General features: G+C 36.5%; 1 protein-coding gene across 2 annotated transcripts in view; it reads left to right on the forward strand.

Moving 5' to 3' along the window:
* Positions 1-21,716, forward strand: part of Znf280d (zinc finger protein 280D) — a 45,929-nt gene extending 24,213 nt beyond the window's left edge. Inside the window, exons 11-13 of one of the 2 annotated variants that reach the window (XM_028771343.1) lie at positions 8,936-8,981; positions 17,506-17,561; positions 19,235-21,716. In XM_028771343.1, the coding sequence (XP_028627176.1) occupies positions 8,936-8,981; positions 17,506-17,561; positions 19,235-19,802 (670 nt within the window). In that variant the 3' untranslated portion in view covers positions 19,803-21,716. The remainder of the gene's footprint in view (positions 1-8,935; positions 8,982-17,505; positions 17,562-19,234) is intronic. The other variant, XM_028771344.1, reaches the window with a different exon arrangement.
* The last annotated feature ends 2,577 nt before the right edge of the window (positions 21,717-24,293 follow it).

Genomic DNA, 24,293 nt, shown 5'->3' on the forward strand with positions numbered 1-24,293 from the left:
CTTCTAGATTTGATACCCAGCTCCACATTATGCTTTCTCAGACCCTTAAACTGCTTCTATGAAGTAGTTGAATGTAGACACTGTGGTAGATTGTAGAGTTTGGAGTTCCTGCTTTTTTCCTAGATGTGAGTGGCTCTGGTTACATTACCTGACCTCTCTACCCCAGTTCTTCATCCTTACAATGTAAATTACAGAAGAACCTGTTTACAGAGATTGTGGGAATTAAAGGAATTACTTATGGTCTCTGAAAGTACATAGCACACAGGAGACAGTATGAACATGACCGTATGGTTGTTACTGTTGTTAAGTCAACATCCATGGTTTTATGTTGGTCTACAATTTACTGAAAATGAATCTCCCTGATTTTTAACCCATTTTTCATTCTAGCCCACCCATATAATTTCAAAACCATTGCTGTTAATTCTCTTTTTTAAACCTTTATACAGAGTGTTCTAGTGTTAAATACCATTCAACTTGCGTATTTAAGTGTACTACATTATATTTTGAAATATCTAAAATTAACGTAGAACATTCATAAATATTTTCTCACAATATCTCAAAAATATTTTATCACAATTTGCCACTAAATTGCCTTGTATTTAACTACTTTATGACATATCTCATACTTTCAATGCACTTGTGATTTTGAGATCCTTCTGTGCCTTACTCTCACCAGCTTGGTATTTGACTAGCTAGAGAGGTTTGCTGCTCCTTTCTGTATCTTTGAAATAGGAGATCCTAGCAATCTTACTCTTCCACACTGAAAATCTCCTTAATCTGCATCACCGTGATGGATGGTGCTATGAAAGGAATGCATGCCTGAAATAAAGTAGACAGACACAGGCATAGATCCTAATTAAAGACTCTGTAGCTTCAGTAAAATTTAACCCTTGCTAAGCCTCGGGTTTCTTGTCACTAAATGAAACATAGTGATTCTTTATAGGACAGCTATAAACAAGTGAAAACCATGTATGGAAATCAGTGGGTCACATTACTAATTCAAATAATTTACCTTAACATTTAAACTATTTGGCACTGGAGAACCTAGTCAATTAGTAAATGTGCATAGTTGCCACTGCTACCTCTGCTGCTGCTGTTTCTGCTTCCACTCCTGCTGCTACCCCAGCTGTTATGCTGCTGTTACTGTTATTTCTTGATGACAGGAGACCCTGCTAACTGGATATCTGTAGAATCTCAAGGCTGAGAGTTTTAGTGACAGTCCATCTGTACTGTAGTTATTTATAGTTTTGACTTACAATTCAGTATTGCAATATATTCTTCTCAACTACTGGGTAATTGGCATCACAGTGCTTTAACTAAATATTATGCAGCTTTATAACACCAGAATTGATTATGATTCTGTCTGCTTTGTCTGAAGACTATGGAATAACTCTGCCTTATTGAGAACTAGTATAGAACCCTCTCTGCTTAGGACATCAGTCCTTTTGAGCTGACATTTTTTTCCTTAAAGACAACCTTTTTATTAATTGACATCAAGTAGGCATTTCCAAAATTCAATAGCTGCTTATCCAACCCAATTTAATGAATACATAATTGTACTGGTTAGCAGTATCTTTATTCTTCTGTAGAACGCAGAAGTAATCTTGAAAAGTAGTACATGTTTCTCCAGTTTTAGGTCATATTGAAATTGCTGTTGTTCCCCTTTTCTTTGTGTCCTCATCCTGTGTTCTCTATTGTGCCTATATAGACTCACTGTACAAAACAGAACTGAAGTCAACTTGTTTTATTTTCTGAGATGCTTGTCCATGCTGAAAAATTGAGAATAGCAGGATCATTCTCACCCAATGTGGTGGCGCACGCCTTTTAATCCCAGCACTCAGGAGACAGACAGGCAGGCAGACAGATGGACGTCTGTGAGTCTGAGGCTGGCTTGGTCTACTTAGTGAGCTCTAGCAATCCAGGACTACATAGTGAGATCCTTTCTCAAAAGAGGAGAAAGGAAGGAAGCCTCTTAACCTTCTTCATGGCAGAAGAACCCGTGGTAATACATCATCTATAGCTCAAGCTTGTAAAGATAGTCCAGTTCATTGAATAAAGTGCCCTATAAAATAGCGTTTGAAGTAGTTTTCAGTGTTAACTTAGTTCTCAGTGTGATTACTAAGTCGACTCAGCAGAGACCTCACTGTCACACGGCTGTGGGAAATTCGGTTGAAAGTTGTCTTTATTTTGTAGAGTAAAATGCATTTATAGGTACAAATATATTTATTACTCTTTATCAACCCCTTGAATTTAAGGACTACTAAAGAGAATTGAAAATCAAAAACTGAGTTTTCTTGCATTCCTCCATCTGATTTCACAATCACTGAGTACTGACTTTTATGCTTATCATTGGTACTCAGTAGCTGTTTCATGGTCTGATGCAGGTAACTTCCTATATACTCATGACACTGATACTAGTTCCTCACCTTCTATATACAAGACTGCCAGGTATTGAAATTGTAAACATTACTGAAGGGTATGGTGTGTGTCCCTAAGGTAATATAGAAAAAGGGGCTACAACAGTAAAATAGGTAGTCTACACTGAAACCGTGTTCCTCACAGGGACACATAATCAGCTGATTTCATATGATTTTTGTATAATACTACATCAAAAGGAATCCAAAGTGAAATGCCTTTTTTTATACCACTGTCAACTAAATCAGTAAACATTTTTCATGTGTGCAAATAGTAAGTAAACACTTAATGGTGGAGGCAACGTTTGTGTGTGTGTGTGTGTGTGTGTGTATCTTACTGATTTGTGGGTGTGCCAAATAGTATGTAAGGAACTAGTTCATTATTTCTTATTAATTTCTGACCTCAGTTGGAGGGTAATTTCCGAACCTGGTCATAATCCAAATTGTACAGTCTAAATGTCATATTCATTTCATATCCCTAAATTACTGTGGGGTAAAAAGAAAACTAGGCTGATCTGTGACACATTCATTTGGGGCTCTATCCTTCTGTGAACCTCTGTATGGTGATTGTGATATGAGATACTGGGAGATCTTTCTAGATCTCAGTCATTAAGATCACAAACCACATCTTCAGGAACTCAAGCTGTGTGTCCTTATCAAAGTAGATGCATTACATATGGGCTTTGCGAGAAATTTCATGTCATAGGTATGAAATGTGCATGGAGCTAAAATGGTTTCTGTAGGCTTAGACTTCTTCTATGACATCCTGGAATTAGCAGGCAAGAGTGAGGAACCAAGTAACATGGAAAGATAAATTAACTTCCTTGTAGTTCATCCATTTTAGGCAATCTACCAGTTTTTTCCTTTGATTTTGATTGATCTTCCCTAAGACGAGCCTTATTTTCTCTAGTATGAAATGATCTATTCAGCCGGGCAGTGGTGAATCCCAGCACTTGGGAGGCAGAGGCAGGCAGATTTCTGAGTTCAAGATTTCGAGGCTAGCCTGGTCTACAGAGTGAGTTCCAGGACAGCCAGGGCTACACAGAGAAACCCTGTCTTGAAAAACCAAAAATAAAAAAAAAAAAAAAAAAAAAGATCTATTCATTCTCAACATGAGAGTTTGATTTGATCATCTAAAGCTAGATCCACTGATGAGGACATTCTTTCAGCTTTCTGGTACAGAACTTTGTTATAGGTGATAAAAAAAATAATGGAATTCCATAGGTGGGGTGTGTGTGTATGTGTGTGTGCCTATTGGTGGTCTAATTTTTGTTACATTTTTGCACGTTTTGTTTGTTCTTTATCTGTCATTTAAAAAATCTAGAATGATATTTCTGCTCTAGAGGTCAAACCTAGAGTTTGGAACATGCTGGCTATTTCTCCAGCTGTTTTCCTAGCCAAGTGCTAGAGCCATATCCCTACCACTGAGCCTCCAGCCCAGCACATGTTAGAATAAGAGACCAATCACTGACCACATTCTCAGCCTACCGGATAGCTAAGGTGATGGTCTAGCTTTAGATGATCAAATCAAACCCTCATGTTGAGAATAAATAGATCACGTCATACTAGAGAAAATAAGGCTAGTCTTTTTGGTTTTTCGAGACAGGGTTTCTCAGTGTAGTCCTGGCTGTCCTGGAATTCACTCTGTAGACCAGGCTGACCTCGAACTCAGAAATTTGCCTGCCTCTGCCTCCCAAGTGCTGGGACTAAAGGCATGCACCACCACTGCCCGGCAAGGCTAGTCTTAAGGATGATCAATCAAAATTAATGCCTAACATGTTTTAGTTGTGGTGGAAGCATGGGAGAAGTGAAGATCATCAGGTGCTAACAGTAGCCAGTGGTGTACAGTCTCAAGTTCTGAGCCAGAGAATTGATTTCAGACTTTCTCCATGGTAATAATAATAACTGGTAACATTTATTGATCATATTAAGTATACTTTTATATACTCCAGGTACTCTTTTAAAAGTAGTGTGCATTTATTCTTTCTCAGGAATTGTTCTGTGCTCTTGTTCTGAGCTTATGGAAAAGTGGGATATAGTAAGCCAAATAGTTTGCCATAGGTTATGTAACTGTTAAGTAAATAGTCTCAATTTTAGTTTTGACTATCTGCCTTCAGAAGTAAAACTACTAAGTATTGTTGTTTCTTTGGTTGTATCTATGATTCCAGGGGTAATTCTTCCTGCCTTGGTTGATTAGCCAAGCACTGGATAAGACCGAGCTGCTCTTTCAACAGAAGGGCAAGTGATAAGTGACACATTTATAACACGAGGACAGTAACCTATCCCTCCCACCCCCCATGTGTAGGGCATCATTTCTGATAAGTGGCAACAAAACAGAAGTATCTAGAATGGTATTTCTGCTCCTTAACATGTATTTATTTCTATGCAAAACATGGCAGAGGCACATGGAATTAGTCTTTATCAAGATTAACCTGACAGTCACACTCATGTTTTAGAGTCAAAAACACTTTGAGGCAGAGAAATTGTCCTTTTTCCTGACATGGTAATAAAAGAGCCTAATTAACAGGAAAAGGACTGTTAAGAAACAGTACAGCAGGAGTGTGCTGTGCGGGCCATGTGCTTAACCTGCTTCTGTGCCTTTAGCTTTATTGCTTTAAATTTTAGGCGTCAGATTCTCTCTTCTGTAAGATAAGGTCAATTGTATAATGAAATCTTTGGACTCCAGCATATCTCTGAGTTTAATTATCAACTGATTGGAAAACTAAGAAAAATGGGAGCATCTTATTCTGTGTGTTGATTCTGAGTTATCTGCATAGAAACAATGCAGGGAGTGGTTGGTACCTACACATGGATGCATGGATGTTCTGCAGGCGCCTCTTCCCTGTGCTCAAAACTGAATTCATCATCTGTAGAAATCATTCATACCCTCGGAGTTTCTTGTTTTAGTTAATGCCTCTGACATTGTTTTGACTAGTCAAGGCAGACTTTTATGGTGGGTTGTGTTTCTTTCTCCTCATATATCTTTGTCTGGTAGATTTAAATTCTCTTTGTTTCCAATTTACTTGTTGTGTTCTAAACTTTTAGGTTTCCTATGGCCATTTAACCATCATGGTCTTCCCTGAAGTGAGTGATGTCTGCCATCTCTTCAAGTTTGTCTTTTGACTACCGTTTTATATTTATGTTCTTTCTGCCCTTACGTTTCTGTGAGATGAGTCTATACCGTTTCAGTCATGTCACTGCTATCTTGTTTTATGGTATTTTTATTTAATATTTTTTGTCTTCTCTTTTGGGTTAACCTTTCTTTGCTAACTCCTATTCCTCGTAAAGAGCCAAGTTTCATTGTGCACTCTGCTGTCCCTTTCTTGTCTCCTGACCATAGTGGCTCATGCTAAGGCATCTAGCCCAGTCTGCATCAGTCTGTTCACACATCACAGAGAAAATGGTCAGAAAGAAATTCTTGTGTTTCACTGTTCTTTTATAGTCTGATGCTATCCTTTTTAGTCCTGTCTGAAGTGATCTGAAGTGGTTTACGTTACTACTGAGGTGTATATTTCTCTTTTGCTTCTAACCTGCTTGGAATCTGAGTTCAGTTCCCTCACGCTTGGGCAGAAGCACCTTACCACATACCACATTGCCATATCCACAGCCCTCGTTTAACAAAAATCCTTACATTGAAATTTACATTTGTAATACTAGAATGTGGGACACTTAAAATAAACCTGAGTATTTTTGTTCTTGTGGGTTCTTCCTCATAGCATGTATATAATATGAAATAACTCTCAGGAGAACATTCTATAGTTGAACCACAGTGTTCACATCATGTGTAGCCTTGTGTTGAGCACATGATCTGAAAAAATAAATGATCCATGCATTTCATTTAAACTGTTGAGAAAAGGGGATTAGCCTTTAGAAATTGTTTTTGAATTTTTCATTTTATGTATGTGAGTATGAGTATATGAGCTGTCTTCAGACACACCAGAAGAGGGATTCAGATCCCATTACAGATGGTTGTGAGCCACCGTATGATTGCTGGGAATTGAACTCAGGACCTTTGGAAGAATAGCCAGTGCTCTCAAACACTGAGGCATCTCTCTAGCACTAACCTATAGAATTTATCAGAGATCTATTTCAGCAGGTTTCCATGGGGAGATAGTAATAAAAAGTACTTATTTTCAAATCAGACTTCCGGTCTGGGCCTGAGCACAGAGCAGATCCCAGGCAGCAGCTCTGTACCCAACCTCACAAAACCCAGAAATTAACACTAATGTTCTTTGTAGTGAAATCTTCATGTTTGTTTAGAATAGTACATTACATTCTATAAAAAAACTAGACTGTACTCAAAGTTGAGCCATGAAATTGGCTAGTAGCAGATCATTAGGTCAGAACTTTGAGCTTAGGAAAGTGACTACATACCAAATTATAACTATTTCAGCAAGTATCTTTAATATATTTAACTTAGGTAACAATTCTTTTTCTTTCCCATAAGTATGAGTGATATATATTAGTATGTGTATTAAGTTTATGAATCGTGACATATGCTTTGTTGTTATAAAAATCATACTTTTCATTGATAAGTTTATAGTTATAGAATTCAGAGTATACATTTTTAATTTATTTTAGAGTTGTTTTTCTGAATCCTAATGACTATTACATTTTTGTCCTATAAAGAGACTACTAGTATGGTAAATGCACAAAGCAGGATTGAGATAATAAGCCTCTTAGAGCTAGTTATTTTTAATAACTTCTTGTATTCTGACTTCTTAGACTCTTAGCTAGTAAAATGAAGACTAGTGAGAGTCTTTACCGGCCGTGTGTTGCAGAGGTATTAAGAGGACTCACATGACCAGGTGAAATCCTGTAGACATGTCAAAGTGATTGACAGTGGTGCTTGCTAGGATTTCCTATATTAGAGGAGAATGGAAAAATCTTAATATTTTTAAATACTTTCTTGTTGCAACAGCTCTTTGCAGTTTTTCAAACTAGATTTAAGATGTTTAAATGCTGAGAAATGAAAGTCTTACAATAGACAAATATCTTATTTCAAAATTTAATAAATGTAAGTTTTTACTTTTTCAAGCAACTTATTTTTCTTATTTATATATAATCTTATAGTTTTTACATTTTTCCTATGTACTTCATTAAAGCAATGAAGTTGCACTGTATAATTTACATATGTATATCATTATGCAATTAAAAAAATCTTAACTTCCAAAAGAAATAGAAATTTAAGTGTTTCAGTTTTCTTTTTGTGAATCTTAGTTTTTCAATTTTAAACTAATTGTAAATTATTATAATATACTTGTAGCATGGTGGTTCAACAAAAGTTATCCAGTTTATTACACCTTTAATAAGTACAATATAGATAATTTCTATACTTCTTTGCTAATATCTAAAAAATCATTAACAATTATAGCTTTCTCTCCTTTTTGGTGGTAGCGCTATGGATTAAGTGCAGAATTTTCTGCATGTGAAACGTTCTTTAGTACTTAACTGTAACCATCTGCATATACCCTGATTTTTAAATTGTATTCTTAGGAGGATGTATGCTAATATTCCATGTTTCATTGGCTAACCATGGAAAAGGCCATTAGGATAGTTGATAGTTCTGCTAGATACCTTCATTCTTATGCATGAAATTTGTTGTAATAGCTTTATGTTAAATATTATTCTTATATATATTATATATAACTATTTAGTCTTTATAAAATTATAAATTATCTAACTCTTCATAGTGTATTTCAGGTCAGATTACCTCCATATGCATTTTTAAAATCAAATTTAATTATTTAGTCCTGAAGAGTTTCTAACACAAAGGTCCTTTTAAAATTTTTGCTTTTATATTACATTGATTTAAAAAAAAAAGATATGGAGAAGCCATATTTCTTTGTTAAAATTACAAAATTTTTTAGCAGTCATGAATTTTTAAAATGTATTTTGAAGGTTGGTTTTTCTGAGGTGGTTTCTCACAGTTTTTTTTTCCTTTTTTTCTTTCCTTTTCTTTTTTTTTTTTTTTGCTGCGTTCAGAATAATTTATTGTATATATCTTGCAATAGGTTTGTCACATTTGAGTTTTGCATTAGATCAAAGTCATCTGTTTTATGCCCTAAGATCAGTAAAATGTAGTGTAAATTGTACATACAGGTCTGTTGGTTGCTTTTCCTTCTTAAAGTGTTTCTTGGAAGTTGTTTTACTAATTTTTTTTTCTTTCATTTTGTAACTAACTTAGCAAAGAGACAGTTTGTTAAATTCTGTTTTTCTTAGACAGGAAGGAAATATATATCCTTTTTCTTGTTCTGGGGATTATACCAGAGGGCCTCACTCACTGCTTGGCGGGCACGCTACCCCTGAGCCCAGCTCCTGCCCTGAAGTACAGGCACTCGTTCATTTGGCACAGCCATCCAGCCTGTTGTTTGTTCTCAGTACTTACAGTGTCAGTCAGTTCTACTATAGACTGTACATTGCTTTAGATTTACATTTTAATTAAGCATGCCAAAAAACTATTTCATATTTTCTAATTGTAAGTATAATATAAAATAATCAATACTTATTTTGTTTTTAAGATTAAAAACTGAAGCTCCCACTAAGGGACAAGAATCTGTGTCTAAGGTAAAGTTTGTTTTATTTTATAACTTCATAATTTTTTTCATTTGAAGGAATTGTTGCCACAATTTTCCAAAAATTTCAATTGTAAATGAATGTCAGTAACAATTATTGCTGTTTGTAGTATGAAAATAACTGAGACTTTAAAAGTCTCATTTAAAGTAAAATTGTTTTTGTTTTAACAAAGAGATCATATATTTTGATTTGTCTATTGCTTAGTAAAATTGTTTTTGTTTTGACAAAGAGATCACATATTTTGATTTGTCTATTGCTTAAACTGTTGAATGATGGTAAATTTGTGACTGAAATTCCAATCTCAGTAAAACCTCAGGCATTTACCAGTGAGAAATTAGTACTTCCACTTGGCCGAATATTTTGGGATGTTTAAATTGGCAAAGAATATAACAAATAAATAGTGTGTGTGTGTGTGTGTGTGTGTGTGTGTGTGTGTGTTTTCAGTATGAACAGAAGCCTAGAATCATCATATAAACACCACTTGCTAGACAGTCTGGTAGGACTTCCTGATCATCTAGAAATAGTTATGAGCTTCCCTTTGCTTTCTTAGTGGTGGTTTGTTTTTAATACTTTAAGTTTTTGGTCACTTAGTCAGTAGAATGACCAGAGTCAGATTGAACATTTGTTTTAACACCATTTTTTTTAACCATAGATAGTGTTCTTTGATTTAAAAGGTTTTTAGTTTCATACATGTGTCTTTATTTGATGTTGGATTTTCAAATTGGTTTCTTCTTGAATGAGTTTCAGTGGTTGTGGTTTTTGAAGAATCTGTGTGTTTTTACCTAAGATGCTGAATTATGTTGAATATAGTGTTGCTTGTGGTGTTTCTTTTTGTCCTTTTAAATACCTGTGGGATGTACAGTGATTTCTTTTGCTCTTGATAGTGAAAATGTATCCCACCCATTGTTCTTATTTTATATTCTTATTCTTTATAAAGACAGACAATGCAATTCTGTACTTCATGTGGTTAATCTTTTAGAGATATTGAAAGTGTACATGTTGATTTTATGTTTTTATTTTACTATTGTTAATGCTTTTTATTTCTTTCTAAACCTTTTTGGTTTTCTCTTTGATTTAAAGACCTTTCATTATATCTCATGCTATACAGCTTTTTGTTACTGTTTTTATTTTAAAATATTTTCATTTTGGAAGATATTTTTGTTGGATATAGATTTCTAAATGGAGAGTTTTATCATTTTCTTCAGTTGCTTAAAGTTCTTGACAAGATGTCTGATCATCACTTCTGTATTTATACTTTGACATTTTTCTTTGCTTTCCCCTCAGGATTTTATCTTCATTTGTGACCTGTTAGAATTTGATGTGCCTAGGCAGATGCTTTTGCTTATTTTATGTGCTGATCTATTGGTGTCTTCAGTTATTTTTTATATTTATGATAATTGATGTTTTTCAACTGTCTCTTATCTGCTAGCTTTTGCTTTTATATCTATTAAAGCAACTTGGTATTAGCCCTTTTAAGCCTTGTGCTGGTTTCCTGTACTCAACTCATTCATTCTTCTAATTTTTATTTTCTTTGTTTTTCAGTTTGGATATTCTCTGTGTCCTGACGGCCCAAATTATGCAACTAGGTTTTCAGTTGTGCCAGTATACTGACAAGCCCATCAGTGAATGCACGTTTAGCTTTAAAACTTTAGTGTTTGAACTGTTTTCTGATTATCACTTATGATTCACTACTGAAATTTATTTTGCATTCTGTTCATGCATGCTGATCTTTTATTTCAGCTAAAGCGTTTAACCAATTAATTGTAGTAATTTAAACTTTTTGGGTTGGAGAGATGTCTCAACTCTTCTTAAGAGCTGCGTTTGGAGAAAACTGAGGTTCAATCCCAGCAGCCGTATGTTGTCGTATAACCATCTGTAACTCCAATTTAAGGGACTCTGATGTCCTCTTCCGCCCTCCATGGGTACTAGGCATGTACATGGTACACAGACATACAATCAGCCAAACACCCATACTTATAAATATTTAAAAAGTTTTAAGGGGGTGGATGGGTAGAGAGATGGCTCAGCACTTAAAGATGCTTACTTGTTCCTGTAGAGGACCGACCTGGGTTTGGGTTCCAGCACCCACCTGGCAGCTCACAACCATCTATAATTGTAGTTCCAGGGTATGCAGCCCCCTTTTCTGACCCCTGTGAATACCACACATGCATGTGGTCCATGTACACATATATAGGCAAAATATGCATATAAATAATCTCAAATTAATGTATTTTTCTGTCTGAAGTACTTGGACTATAGCTCAACTGGTAGTATTTGTCAGGCATGCATGAGGTTTAGAGTTCAATCACCAGCAGCACATAGAGAGTCAATTGTGGTAGCACACACTTCTAATCTTAGCGGAGAGAGGCAGACAGGTAGGTCACTGGAACTTGACTTGAGCCTCACCAGTAAACTCCAGGTCCCAAAGAAAGACCCTGTTTCAAAAATTAAGGTAGAGAGTATTTGAGGAAAATACTTTACGGTTATAACTCTGGCCTCCACACGCATGCTCATACATGTATCTATACCTTCATCCATGCACGTGCACAGGCACAAAAGTAAAATTTGTCCCTCTGATAATTCCTGTATCTGGATTGTGCTGAGTCTAGTTCTTTGTCATCAGTACACATCCTGCCCTCCTTGCTTATCAGTTAAATATGTGGGTGGAAGATATTATGTGTAGGATTGAAGAGAACAGTGTGTGTAATACATATCTTTCTCTGTTTTAGGCCATTCACATGGGGCTTGGATCTGTCTAGTCAGGGGCTGAATTCAATTTGAGTTTTCTCATTGCTAATAAAAAACCCTGAGAGAAACAGGGTCTTTCTATGGGACTTTGGGTTTACTTATGAGGCTCAAATAAAATACCAATAGTATCTCCCCTTTATTCTTTGTTGTTAACATTCATACTTAGAGAGAATAAATCATCAAACTAATATTTATTTGATTTCCCTGCTTTTGATGTCAGGGAAGCCATTTTTTAAATACAGAAATCAGATCTCTTAAGTATGCTTAAATATTATATGCATATTGAACCTTTTGTTACATTTTATTTTATTTGTGTGTGTTTGTGTCTGCGTGCACCTGTGTATGCAGGTACCCAGAGGCCAGGAGGCAGCATCAGATCCCCTGGAGTTAGTTATAAGCATTTAAGAGCCACCTACTGTGGGTGCTGAGATCAGAACTCCAGTCTGAGCAGCAAGCACTCATAACTGCTGAGCAATCTCTCCCATTCCTCTTGCCCCATACTCTTCATCTATCGTATATTTTGACACTGTGACTGACTGTTATAGTAATTAAAATTTTACTTATTTAGACCGCCTCCTCTGTCTTCTCTCCCTCTATTCCCATCATTCCAAAGGGATAGCCAAATGAGGGCTTCACATCTGGGCCACAAGTTAAGAGGTGAAGTCTCAAATTTTTAATAAGTAAATTAAGTACTGCTTTAGTTCACTATTTTAAAGCATCACAGTAAATGCAGGATAATTCATGATGAGCATAGTCTGAAAATTTTAAAGACAGAATCTTGCATTATATTTTCTGCCCTTGTGGGGCAGATATGAAAGGTACCCACTTGGACTTGACCTTTTTCTGTGATGCTCCTTGTTCAGTCATGAGAGAGGCTGACAAGTTGTTCTCATTGATCATAGCTTCAATCTGTAGTAGTGCTATGCAAACAGAAACATTTAATTGCCAATCTTTGTTGAGTTTTAATATAGTTAGTAAGTGTAGATAGTAGTAATATAATAAATGCAATTTTTATTAATATAATTGACCTGTTACTGTAAAACTTGAAAAAAATGTTAAATAATTTTTGAAAAGTTATTTTCTTACTAGGAAAATTGATAGTTTCTCTGTTGAAAGCAGTGATTGCAGCCATATGTGAGATAGTTCAAAGTACAGTGTTCCACTATCCCTCCAGCCCAGCATTACCACTCTTAATGTGACACAAAGACAAGATCTTTTACTCCATTTGAGTTCTCTGCTATAATTCACTGAATAGGTTTCTGGTTCTTGCTTATTTCTTAGTTACTTCTATTCTATGGATTCTTGGGTTTGGTCTCTTCATCATGTCCCAGAGTTACTGAAATTTTTGATAAAGCTTGGTCATTGTTTTTCATTTGTTTTCTCTTCTAATGGTATCTGGATGCAATATTTCCTCAGCCTTGTTCTCTGTCCTGCTGTTCTTTTCTCTGCCTCATCTAGTCTATTTGTGATAAGTTGCATTGTGCTTCTTATTTTATTATATTTTTCATTTCTGCAGTTGCCTTGCTTTTTAACCTTTCTTGTGTTTTTAAGTTGTGGCTTATGTGTCCGTTGGGATGAATATCTTTCCCAGTTTACTTAGTAGGCAGCCTTCTCTCCAAGAGCTCAGTGTATAGTACTACTCCAAGAATAAACAAACCACCAATAGGCAACAAAATGAAACTTGTAAATAGAATTCAAATCAATTAAAGCCAATGACTACTCCACCAGTAACTAACAGAAAATAAAATGGCACAGGCCAGCAAGGTGGGTAGCAGGTAAAGGCACTTGCCACCAAGCCCATAGGACAGACTGCTACAAATTGTCTTCTGATTTCAACACATGCACCATGGTACACGTGTGTGCATATGCATGTACATACAAATAAAAGAGTAATAGAGTGGCGATGAGTAGGACATAAGGTTAGAAATTATAGTCAATTAATAAGAATAAACATGAAATAAAAGGACAGGCAGGTAATGAAATAAAAAAAGTTACCACTTTTTTGAATAAAAAGGGAAAATTGATGAAGAATGTAAAGAAAAAGCAAAAAAGAGCATAAAATAAGAGAATACATTTTTTTTAAAGGACGAACAATTTTAAAGCCTTTCTTTCTTCTTTTCTTTTTTCTTTTTGAGTCCTCTAGCACTGGGGGAGACTGGTAGCTGGTGGTTTCAACCCAGAATCTCTTCTCTTTTCCACTGTTCTGTCCTGGGCTCAGTGCTGAATTTTCTTTGTATACTACGAACACTGCTGGCCAATCTTAGTTCTATGGACTGAAGGCTAAACAGGTTCTTACTTGCTCCCAATACCTTTCAGTTTGTGTGCCCGTAGGTGATAAGCATCCAAGTTGAGGAATTTTCTGAAAGGCATCAAAGAGTAGAGGAAACAAACTAGTCTATGCTGAAGAGATCTGAGAGAACCAGTTTCAGAGCCTGCCTAGCAGTGCATCACCCTGGGGATGGGAAGGAGGAAGCATAAGTTTCTCGTTCTTGCTAGCCTCAGACCTCACATAGCAAGGAGTCATCTCCAGAGTCTGGGCAATCTGCCAACTGCAGGTTGAGGGCTATCATCTCCCCAGTAATCCCAAGTCCCCAAATTGTCATATGGGAGTCACTGACCATTGGCCCTTCCTAACATGAGTTCCCTGCTGCTTAAACTGCTTAGCATGTTCATTCATCTTGTTTTCTCTTCTCTGTGTTAGTGTCTCCAGGCACCCTGACTTGTGATTCTCCCTTGTCTTCTGGTTTCCAGAGTAGCTCAGGCCCGAACAGGTTCCTTCTCAAGATGGTATATTGTGATGTAATATGGAAGTGTTGTAAAATGGATTTCTTCTCCAGTGCTGGTGCCATACAGGGAGAGTTATTTTCCTACTAAAATTTCTAACCAGATTTAAGATTTGATAGGATTACAGGCTTATCCTGTGCTAGGACTACTATCTTGTCTTCAGCAAGTTGCCTACCTGGCTGTCTTTGTGGATTTAGCTTCTCCTTCCGTCTCTAGGAGGGATGTGCTGGAGCTGAGGTCTCTTTGCTCTTGTTGCTTATATAGTTTTTCTGTGTCTCCAGCACTACAGCTAACCACTACAGCTAACCATCTTTCTTCTTTTTTTTTTTTCCTTTGGTTTCCAAGACAGGGTTTCTCTGTGTAGCCCTGACTGTCCTGGGCTAACCATTTTTCTTAATTCCTAATGTTTTGCCTCTTCCTTCCTTCAGAGTAAAATCTACTAGTCATTTATGGAGTCACATGTAGGTTGCTTCTAAGAACTCTGCCTTTTGTTTTGTTTTGTTTTGGAGACAGTTTCTCTGTGTAACCCTGGATGTCCTGAAACTCTCTTTGTAGACCAGGCTGACCTTGAACTCACAGAGATACACCTGCCTCTGCCTCCCAAGTTCTGGGATTAAAGGCATGTATCACACCTGCCTAGCCAGAACTCTGCCATTTTTAATCCAGACGTCCTGTATTATATTTTGAGTAGGTCTTTTATCTATGGTAAGTCATGTGCTGATGATGGAAAATGTCCTTTGTTCTTTTCTGGGTTTTTTTTTGTTGTTGTTGTTTTTTGTTTTCACTGAATTAGAGAGATCTACAAAATGGTGATGTGCTAAATTATATGTCAGTCTTACTCATTAATACTGGCCCTGAGTTTATCTGTGATGCATAGGAGTTTCCTAGAAATAAAAGTTCTTGCTTGATTTTATTGCTAACAGTAATACAATTTTTTGCTTGATATTCCAAGCTTGCTTTATGAAATATCTACTGAATATCAAAATAAAAATACGTATAGTTTGGCTTTCATTTAAAACAAAAGTGACGTTTTATGAGGGGAAAAGTCTGTTGAGTTCACAACACAGCCATAGACCCTGGTGCTTTAAATATATGCACAGAATATTGACAAGACATAAGTTCAAAGACTGACACCTCAGGTTGTGGGGTGTACCTCAGTAGAGCTCCACCATGCAGTGCACACAGCCCTGGGTTGCTCCTCAGCACTGTAATGACAACAGCAACAAGAACACATTAGTTCTGCTTGTGTTTGGTAATGGAGAATACAGCGACAGCTGGTACAGTTTGGGTGCTTTTGTCTTGATTTGTGTTATGGTGCCAGCATTTTTATTCCTCGCTAGTCTTGTATTATATTAAGAATTATGATTTCACTTAATTCCTGAAAACTAACATAGATTCCCTGGGTGTCTGTCAATCATATTTTGAGACCTACTGATGTAAATTTTAATGTGAATTTACCTCCTGCATTTGTGTGCATATAACCTTCACAGTGTGTGAGTATTGTTTAGACTTTGCAATGAAATCCAGTGTGCTAATGCTGCGGTGAGGGATTTTATAAAGAGATTTCCCATACACACAAAGTCTTCATGGGGAATGGGTAGTTTGGGGACTGATTAGTGTCTACAAAGAGAAATCATGTCCCTCATGCTGTTCTTTGCTGCTTCTGGTCCTCACATAGTCTTGATTAGATAGTTCAGAGGGCTGACTGTTCACCTCTGTGGTGAAGGAAGGAATCTACCTTTTGTGAGTTGTAGAAAGAACAGTTAGATTCCCAGCAGTACCTGGGCATCAGTTTAGCCTTTTACATGCTCAGCATTAGACCAGATTTCTCTAAAAGCCTTGCCTCTGAGCCCCTCTGTATAAAGCGACTCACTCCCTCACTGCCCTCCTGTGGGCATCACTGTCACCTTCACCATCCTGCTGAGCCCTTACTTTCAGCTGCTTGTCAGCTTCTGAAACGTTGCTGGTGTGTCTTTACTAATAAGCATGGTTGGTATTTTCTTGGTTTTTTAATGAATGAAATTGCTTAATTCTATGGTAAAATTTTTAAGAGAATTGGGGAAAAATAAGGACATAAATGTGTGTGTGACTTGTGTCACAGGTTTGAGTCAGTCTGCTGGGGTTAAGAGCAAGACCTCTGTGTGTTATATCGCTTGGACTTCCTGCTCCCTCCTCTTCTCAGTTGTACAGACATCAATTTGTAATATCTCACTTGTGGGTTAAATGAAACTCAATGTAATTCTTAGTACATTCCACACAGTGTGTGTGTGTGCTTGGAGGCTGGTGGTTGTCAGGGACTGCTGAACCACTCCCACTAGATGGAGGGTTTTCAATATTCCTCAACATTTGAAATAAGCAAGATGTTTTATTCAATATATCTATCTTTTCATACTTGTGGCTTGACAGTGGAAGAATTAACATAATTCTTAAATACAAAATAAGTATTTTTTGAAGTGTTTTTTTTCTAAGTATCTGCAATATATGTAAGATTCGGGGTGGGGGGAGATGTATCTTGTTATTCATATACAAGTCTCAACTAGTTTTCTGCTTGAATAACTTCCACATTTGAAAACCTTGGTAAGGAAAATAGGCAGTATCTCACTATGTGGTCTTTAATGATCTGAAACTCAGTATGTAGACTAGGCTGGCCTTATACTCACAGAGATCTGCCTGCCTCTGCCTCCCAAGTTCTGGAAATTAAAGTTGGGGGCTACTGCATTCAGCTGGGAAATCGTTCTTAATAAAGTTGGGTACTGCTTCTTGATTTTAATTCAAAACTTTTTCTTACATTGAAAATGTTATGAATTTGAAAAAAATACCTATTATTCTACTGAACACTGAAGATTGAAAACTTCATTTTCTGTTCCTTTGGTGTATTAACTAGTACAGTTAAGTTGCTCTGATTAAGGACATTGATGATGATGGTGGTGATGATGATGATGATGAAAGTTTAGCCATGAATGTAAAAGTGTTATTGTTTCAGGGAACAGCAAGACATAGTACAGCTGAAGAAGAACCAGGAGCATCACATTCTGAAAGGTAAGAATAAGGGAAATGAGTCTCTTGATCAAGTTTATTGAAATAAATTAGTACTTGACCTAAGTTATATTTCACTGACAACTGGCAAAGAGTTATGTGAATTATATAAGATATTACTTAGTAATACTTTTAATAAAAGTTCAAAGTTTTATAAATTTAAGTTTCTTAAAGTATTATAAGTAAAATAATACTAAATGTACTAGGGTAAAGATTTTAAAATATTTTCTCTTAAATGAAAACAGTTATAAGATACTACAGATTATGAGATTCATCAGTGAAATTATGTAATTTTCCTATTTCTTCCTTTATATTTTATAGTAGACTATTTGCTAATCTGTTGAGAATAACACTCTACCCCACAAAAAACTAAAATATTGAGGCCTTATCAAGATGGTTTTTTTGTTTTCACTAGAAAAATAATTCGGCCTCCTTACATCTTTATCCTAGAGTTCTGAGCAAAGAAGTTGAACAAAATGTCACCCAAGCAGTAGGAAAATGAATACATCAGCTGTACATTACTCAATAGTCTGTCCAATATGATCTAAACAAAAAATAATTTTACCAGTTTGAAAGAAAGAAAAATGTGGGTTTTATCTATGACTAGTGGACATAAGAAAATGAGCTCAGAACAAATAATTGATAGGTTTTAATTAAGATGATTGGATGTAATAGAATCTTTCTGAGAGACTAATAACATGTGATTGCCTGACACAGGGACAAAAATGTCTTTCACAGTAGCATCATAAATGAGACATGGATGGAGACAAGCAAATGTTAACTAAGCTAGGTTTCATGAAAGACCATTTTTCACATGATTTTTTCCATACAATCAATGTTTAGTTCAAAATCTCAGTGGGGTATAGTTGGAAACTAACAGTATTGCCCAAAGACCAGTCCAAATATAGATCAATAGAGCAAAGTAAATTGCAGAGAAATTGCTTTGTATGCTCAGTGGTCTCATAGTAGATGACACCCGATATTCTCACTAGGGTAGCCACTCAACACATTGAGAAAAAAAGCATTCAAATTCTGGATAGATTAACTGTTATAAACAGGAATATGTGGTGATTGGTTTTTGTTAAAGTCATCATCCTTAGATCTACATAAGAGGTGCTGCCTTTTTATGATTTATTTAATTATTCCAGTTTACATACCAGAGTCAGAGAAATATGTGTACATACACCTAAATATGTATGTAGATAAATATGTACTAATACATATATGCATTCTTCGCATATATTTTCAAGTACATGTGGTTATCAAGAATTAGGAAAATGTTTGTGAATCCTGATTTGGTTTATAAAGGAAAGACATCTAAGCATAGAGTATATAACATAAAAGAAATTAGACTTTTCCATAGATAGATTAGGTACTTCTACTGACTATTAGGGACATTTAGTTTGATCCAGACACAGGCAGAGCTTTGATCAGGCAACAGCAGTCACTCCTAGGACAAAGACAGATGGTAGGTACTCAGGTTTCAGGTTCCTTTTTATTTGTGGCTCCAGCATTTCTTTTGCCTTAGTCTTCTCCCAAGTTGTAAGAGAATAAATAGCCAGGGCTCAGGGACTTATCTGTTTAGGTAGTCAAGTCTCTTTAACATGTTGTACATCTGAATATGCCTTTGGGTTACATCATTTTATGAATGGATAATAAACGGCTATGTTTTTCAGTAAGCAGGATAAAGCTCCTTCATCAGAAGAAGGCACTGGGCGTGATGCAAGTGTATGTGAAGCTGCAGCAGCAGCAAACCATGAAAGAAATGTAACAGTTCCAGATACAGAAAATGTAAGCAGCTCAAAGAACATCTTGAGTCACGATCCAGATGTTGGAACAAATAATACGAAAAAGGAAGAACAAACACATCATACCTGTCAGGAAATGGAGCTGAAGATGGACCAAAGTTTAGGAATCACAGATTCATGTGATCAGAGTAAAGAGCACAATCCCACTGAATCTGAGTTGTCTTCAGAGACTAGTCAGGATTTGCAGTTAACATCAAGGGGTGTTGGCATTGATCAGTCTCTAAGGCATGGAGATGAATCTGAACCTGTGAGTTCTGGTGCCAGTGAGCAAGGCGACATGCTTTTGGAGCCTTTGATGCCATCAGAAGTACTTGCATGTGAAGCCACAGAGATCCCCCATCATGGTGATGATTCTTCAGCCAACACCAATGACACAATATCTGATCAAACAGCAGTCCTGGAGGAAGTCGCCCTTGTAGAGCAGAGACAGCAGTAGAGCTGGCAGATGAAAAGGAAAGAAGCTGAAGTTTCATTCCCAGCAGAAAGCACTTAGAACAGTAAGTACCGTCTGGTGAGCGCAGGAGTGCCATGGTAGAGGTCAGCAGTGGAGATCTGAGGGAGGTCCTTCATACACTTCACCTGGATGTTCAGTCTTATTAAATCAGTTTACCAATAATAGCACGGTTAGTATGAATTTCCACATTTTTAAAAACCTGAATAGAACTTTAGTGAAAACTAAGTTTGTCATCCAAAGGTCTCTTAGCACTTTTTGATGAAATCTTGTTTACCAATATGAAATTATTATAAGATTAATAGCTATGTTCATCAGACTTTGCAAACTTTAATTAGTACTAAACTTAAAAGTCCTCATCACCTGAATATTCCTTTTAGTAAACTTAAAGGAAGAGATTTGAAACCATGCATTTTTTGAAAATACCTTTGAACTGTCAGTCAATTGTTACTGTTAATGAAGGCTTTGTTTTTAATATGATCCTGGTAATAAAGCATGCTTAGAGTGCTAAATTGGCCTGTTGAGAACTTGGATGAATATAAAAATTAAGTTTGGATTTAATATAACATTCCAATCTGTCAGAAGCATGCAAAAAGAATTTTAGAATCTGTGCACCTCCACACAAGTGTTAGCCTGCCAGGCTAGGCTGTCCGCTTACCTTTATTAAACTTTCAGTGAAAGTGAAATTATGAAAATATAAGTTTATATTTGTGCTTTTAGTCAGTGTATAAGCTGTGCAGAACCCCACCCCAGCCCCCATGGACTAGTTGTATAAAGTAGAAATCTGTTATTGAAACTCTTTAAATAGCTACTATGCTTTTAATATTGTTTCAATGATTTTTAGCAGTAGACCCATAAAAATGGTCTGGACACCAAACCAAAGTATGGTAGATTGTAGGCAAAAAGAATTGACCTAAAAACATGCGGCCGCGTGTACTCAACTATGTTAAAGGACTTCCTTAATTGTAAAAGTAGAAACTTAAAATGGGACCCTAAAACATGTTTTTTTTTTAAAGGTTAGCTTAATTTATCCATAAGTCAGCTACTAAGTTCATTTTTTAGATTATAGAAATAAATATAACAAACAATAATTTGCTTTTAAGTACTAATAAAATTTTATTTTAAATGCTGCATTTTTAATTCTTAAAATGTACTTTGAATTCTTAAACTGTTTAATTGAATGTTAAATGTTTTCAAGGCCTGTTAAAATTCTGTTGTATATAGTAGTTTTTGAGCAAATATTTGCAATAAAAACCTGCCTTTGTATAATTTTATATTCCGATTCCTGCTTGGTTAGCCTGTCTTTTGTGCTGTCATGCGCATTGTAAGCAGTAGGTTTTGTACAATAAGTTCCGTTTTGTGTGCTTCACTGACCTACTGAGAATTGAAAATACAAGGACACACTGCTAATACGTACAGGGAGGACTTCTTTCACATCAAGAGAAACGTTTATTGTACGTTTATTTTCCTCATCAATTTAAAGAAGTTGAATATGAAAAATAGATCATTGTTTTCTTGAATATTTAAAGAGAGCTGGTTTTTTCATTCTTCCTGTTTCCAAGACAAGTTGTAACACAAAACTACCACAGGAAACTATTTTGCAATATTATAAACCTTTCAAGCCTGGACATACAAAAAAAGTTTACCTATGTGAGGACCACTTTTTTGGTTTTTCAAGACAGGGTTTCTCTGTGTAGCCCTGGCTGTCCTGGAACTCACTCTGTAGACCAGGCTGGCCTTGAACTCAGGAATCCACCTGCCTCTGCCTCCCAAGTGCTGGGATTAAAGGCATACACCACCACTGCCCGGCTAAATAGCAATTTCTTGTCAAGCCTGTTTTCCTGTGCTATAAATTATGTACAAAACCCTTAGATTAAAGTAAGTCTCCAAAGTATCTAATTCCTTGGGCTTTGTAAAGTTTGTATCTCTGTCCAATAGCTTTATTCAAAGTCACTGATGAGTGAGCTGTTTGTGCTTGCCTTTTGTGAGAAGGAACTAGTGCTGAACTCTTAGTTGCCTCACCCAGAAAGTAAAGTAGCAGGATGGAGGACAATGAAAGATGCCTTGTGCTTAGCAGTGTACGTGCTACCTTCTTACATAGTCATACTTCCTCCTAAGTCAGGAACTAACAATTCAGATAAAGCCAGCCTTTGAATAGAAGTAAGCAGTCCAAAAGCAATCGTGTCCACAGTGAATACTGAGGTCTGTTTGGTTTGTAGATGAAAACAGCGCTGGGGAATATTTAACTACTGAGCCTGTTTGTGTAACTTCATTTACAAAACAGCATGCTGGGTGCATGTGGGCCACAAGGTTACATATACCTACTCTGACTTTGGGTAAAAGGCTAGAATGTGCTCAAGTGACCTTACCTCAGAAGATGAAAGTTGTCTTGCAGGTACAACACTTTAATGACATTAAGAAGCATTATTGTTTTGTGGGGTATTTTATATTAAAACTAAATCCTTTTTTTTCTTGGAGTATTTCTTCTCTTTTGCATTCTTTCAATGTTTTAAGAAAGACCTTGTAAGGTTTTTTCACCCTATAAAATTTTTTTAAAAAATCTGTTGTGTGCATGATGTAGGATTGAAGGTGTGTGTGTGTGTGGTGGGGTTATGTAGAAGGGAAAAACTCTGGAGTAAATTCTCTCTGCCTTTATGTGGGTTCTAGGGATAAACTCAGGTCTCCAGGCTTATACAATGAGCCCCTCTCCTTGCTGAGCCGTCCCTCCAATTCTCATCCCATGAATATTTAAGGAATTATTCTAAACAGTTTAAAAAACTGAATATATATAAGCATGTGTGTGTATTTAGCATACACACACACACCTTGGCTGTATACACAAAAGTAAAAAAACCCAATACCCTAGCAGTTACTGCATAGGATTTTAATGCCAGGACCTGGGCCTAACTTGACCTTGTTCTACCACACCTACAATTTCTAGCACTAAATATTCTCTTATTAAAAAGCTTTTTTTTTTTTTCAGATAACTCTTATTGGTGATCAATTACAGTTTCATTTATCATTTCACAGTACTTATACATACAAAATCAAAGATTTCTTAACCAGCCATGGTTAGGCGTGGTAGCATAGGCATTATAATGCTAACTCCGTCCTAGGATGCTGAAGCAGGAGAGCAAGCTCCAGGCCAGCCAAGCTCCACGGTAAGACTCTGTCTCACAAAATAACAGCCTGGAGTCTTAAAATAAAAGATTCCTGGTATTTCCTTCTATTAATAGCAATAGGGGACTTTACCTCAAGGGTAGAGGTTAGCATATAATTTTATACTTAGAAAAGTAATCGTGTAAAGGTATATTTTCTATAACTTGATGAAATTTTGACATCATTGCACTTTTATAGCTGTCTGTTAAAAATAGTTATTTTTGTGGTTAACATGGTTATTTCTATTCCCATCAAAATTGTTCCTGAGGCTTCATACAAAAAGCATCTGCTGCACAAGGATAAAGATCAAATACAGATTTCCAGCACCTACATAAATGCAGGGTAGGTGTGGCAGCAGCCTGTAATTCAGCATTCAGCATATAGTGACAAATGGGATCCCCAGAGTGAGCTAGCTAGTTGGACTAACCAAATCAGCAAGCTCTGGACTCAGTTGAGAGATCTTTGGCCTCCCACACATGGACAGCACCTACATATACCAACATGCATGCTTGGACTCACCACATGCACACACACACACACCTGTTACTTCAAGACCATACACTTTTATTAACTTAAAACAGGCTTACATGTGTTACAGGCTTTAAAGAGGGATTATATAGATCTATCTTTACTAGATTATTACAATGTGCTTTTTAGGCTAAAACACTTGTTTCTAAAGTTTAGAAAAAATGTTAGTGTGTGTGCATGTGTGTGTGTGTGTCCTCAGATACTAGAAGAGGAGCATCTAATCCATGATCAGATCCATGGGTTTGGAATTTACAGGTGATAAGTTGCTTGGTGTGGGTGCTAGGAATCAAATTGGGTCCACGGACATGAAGCAGATACTTACTGTTCTGGAGAAAAGGGTATCTGTTTAGTAATGGGTTTTGTCCTATAAGTCATGTAAGGCCTGTCTTTCTATATATGAATGGGAAAAAATCAGAATGTTTGCCTCACCAGCCCCCTTGAATTGATGTGTGAGCATTTGATTTTGACAGCTAATCAGGTGTGCTCCTTCATCACTCTGAGATAATGAACCAGGCACAATGAAGCAGTAATCTTTAGACAATGACACATCATTATTCTTTTGAGGTAGCATTGCCTATGAACCCTCTGTAAGTTCAGTTCTGTCTCACAGCAACGTGGGTGGCATTCAAAATTGGTTAAGGCGGAAGCTGAAAGATGGCTTGCTTAGTGGTCCAGCACATACACTGCTCTTGCAGGGGACCTGACATATCTATATTTCATGTTGGATGATTTACAATCGCCTCTAACTCCAGCTCCAAGGAATTCCATGCTTCTGATCTCCAAGGACAT

The sequence above is a fragment of the Grammomys surdaster genome, unplaced genomic scaffold (genome assembly GCF_004785775.1).
Source record: "Grammomys surdaster isolate TR1022 unplaced genomic scaffold, NIH_TR_1.0 206, whole genome shotgun sequence".
NCBI lineage: Eukaryota > Metazoa > Chordata > Mammalia > Rodentia > Muridae > Grammomys > Grammomys surdaster.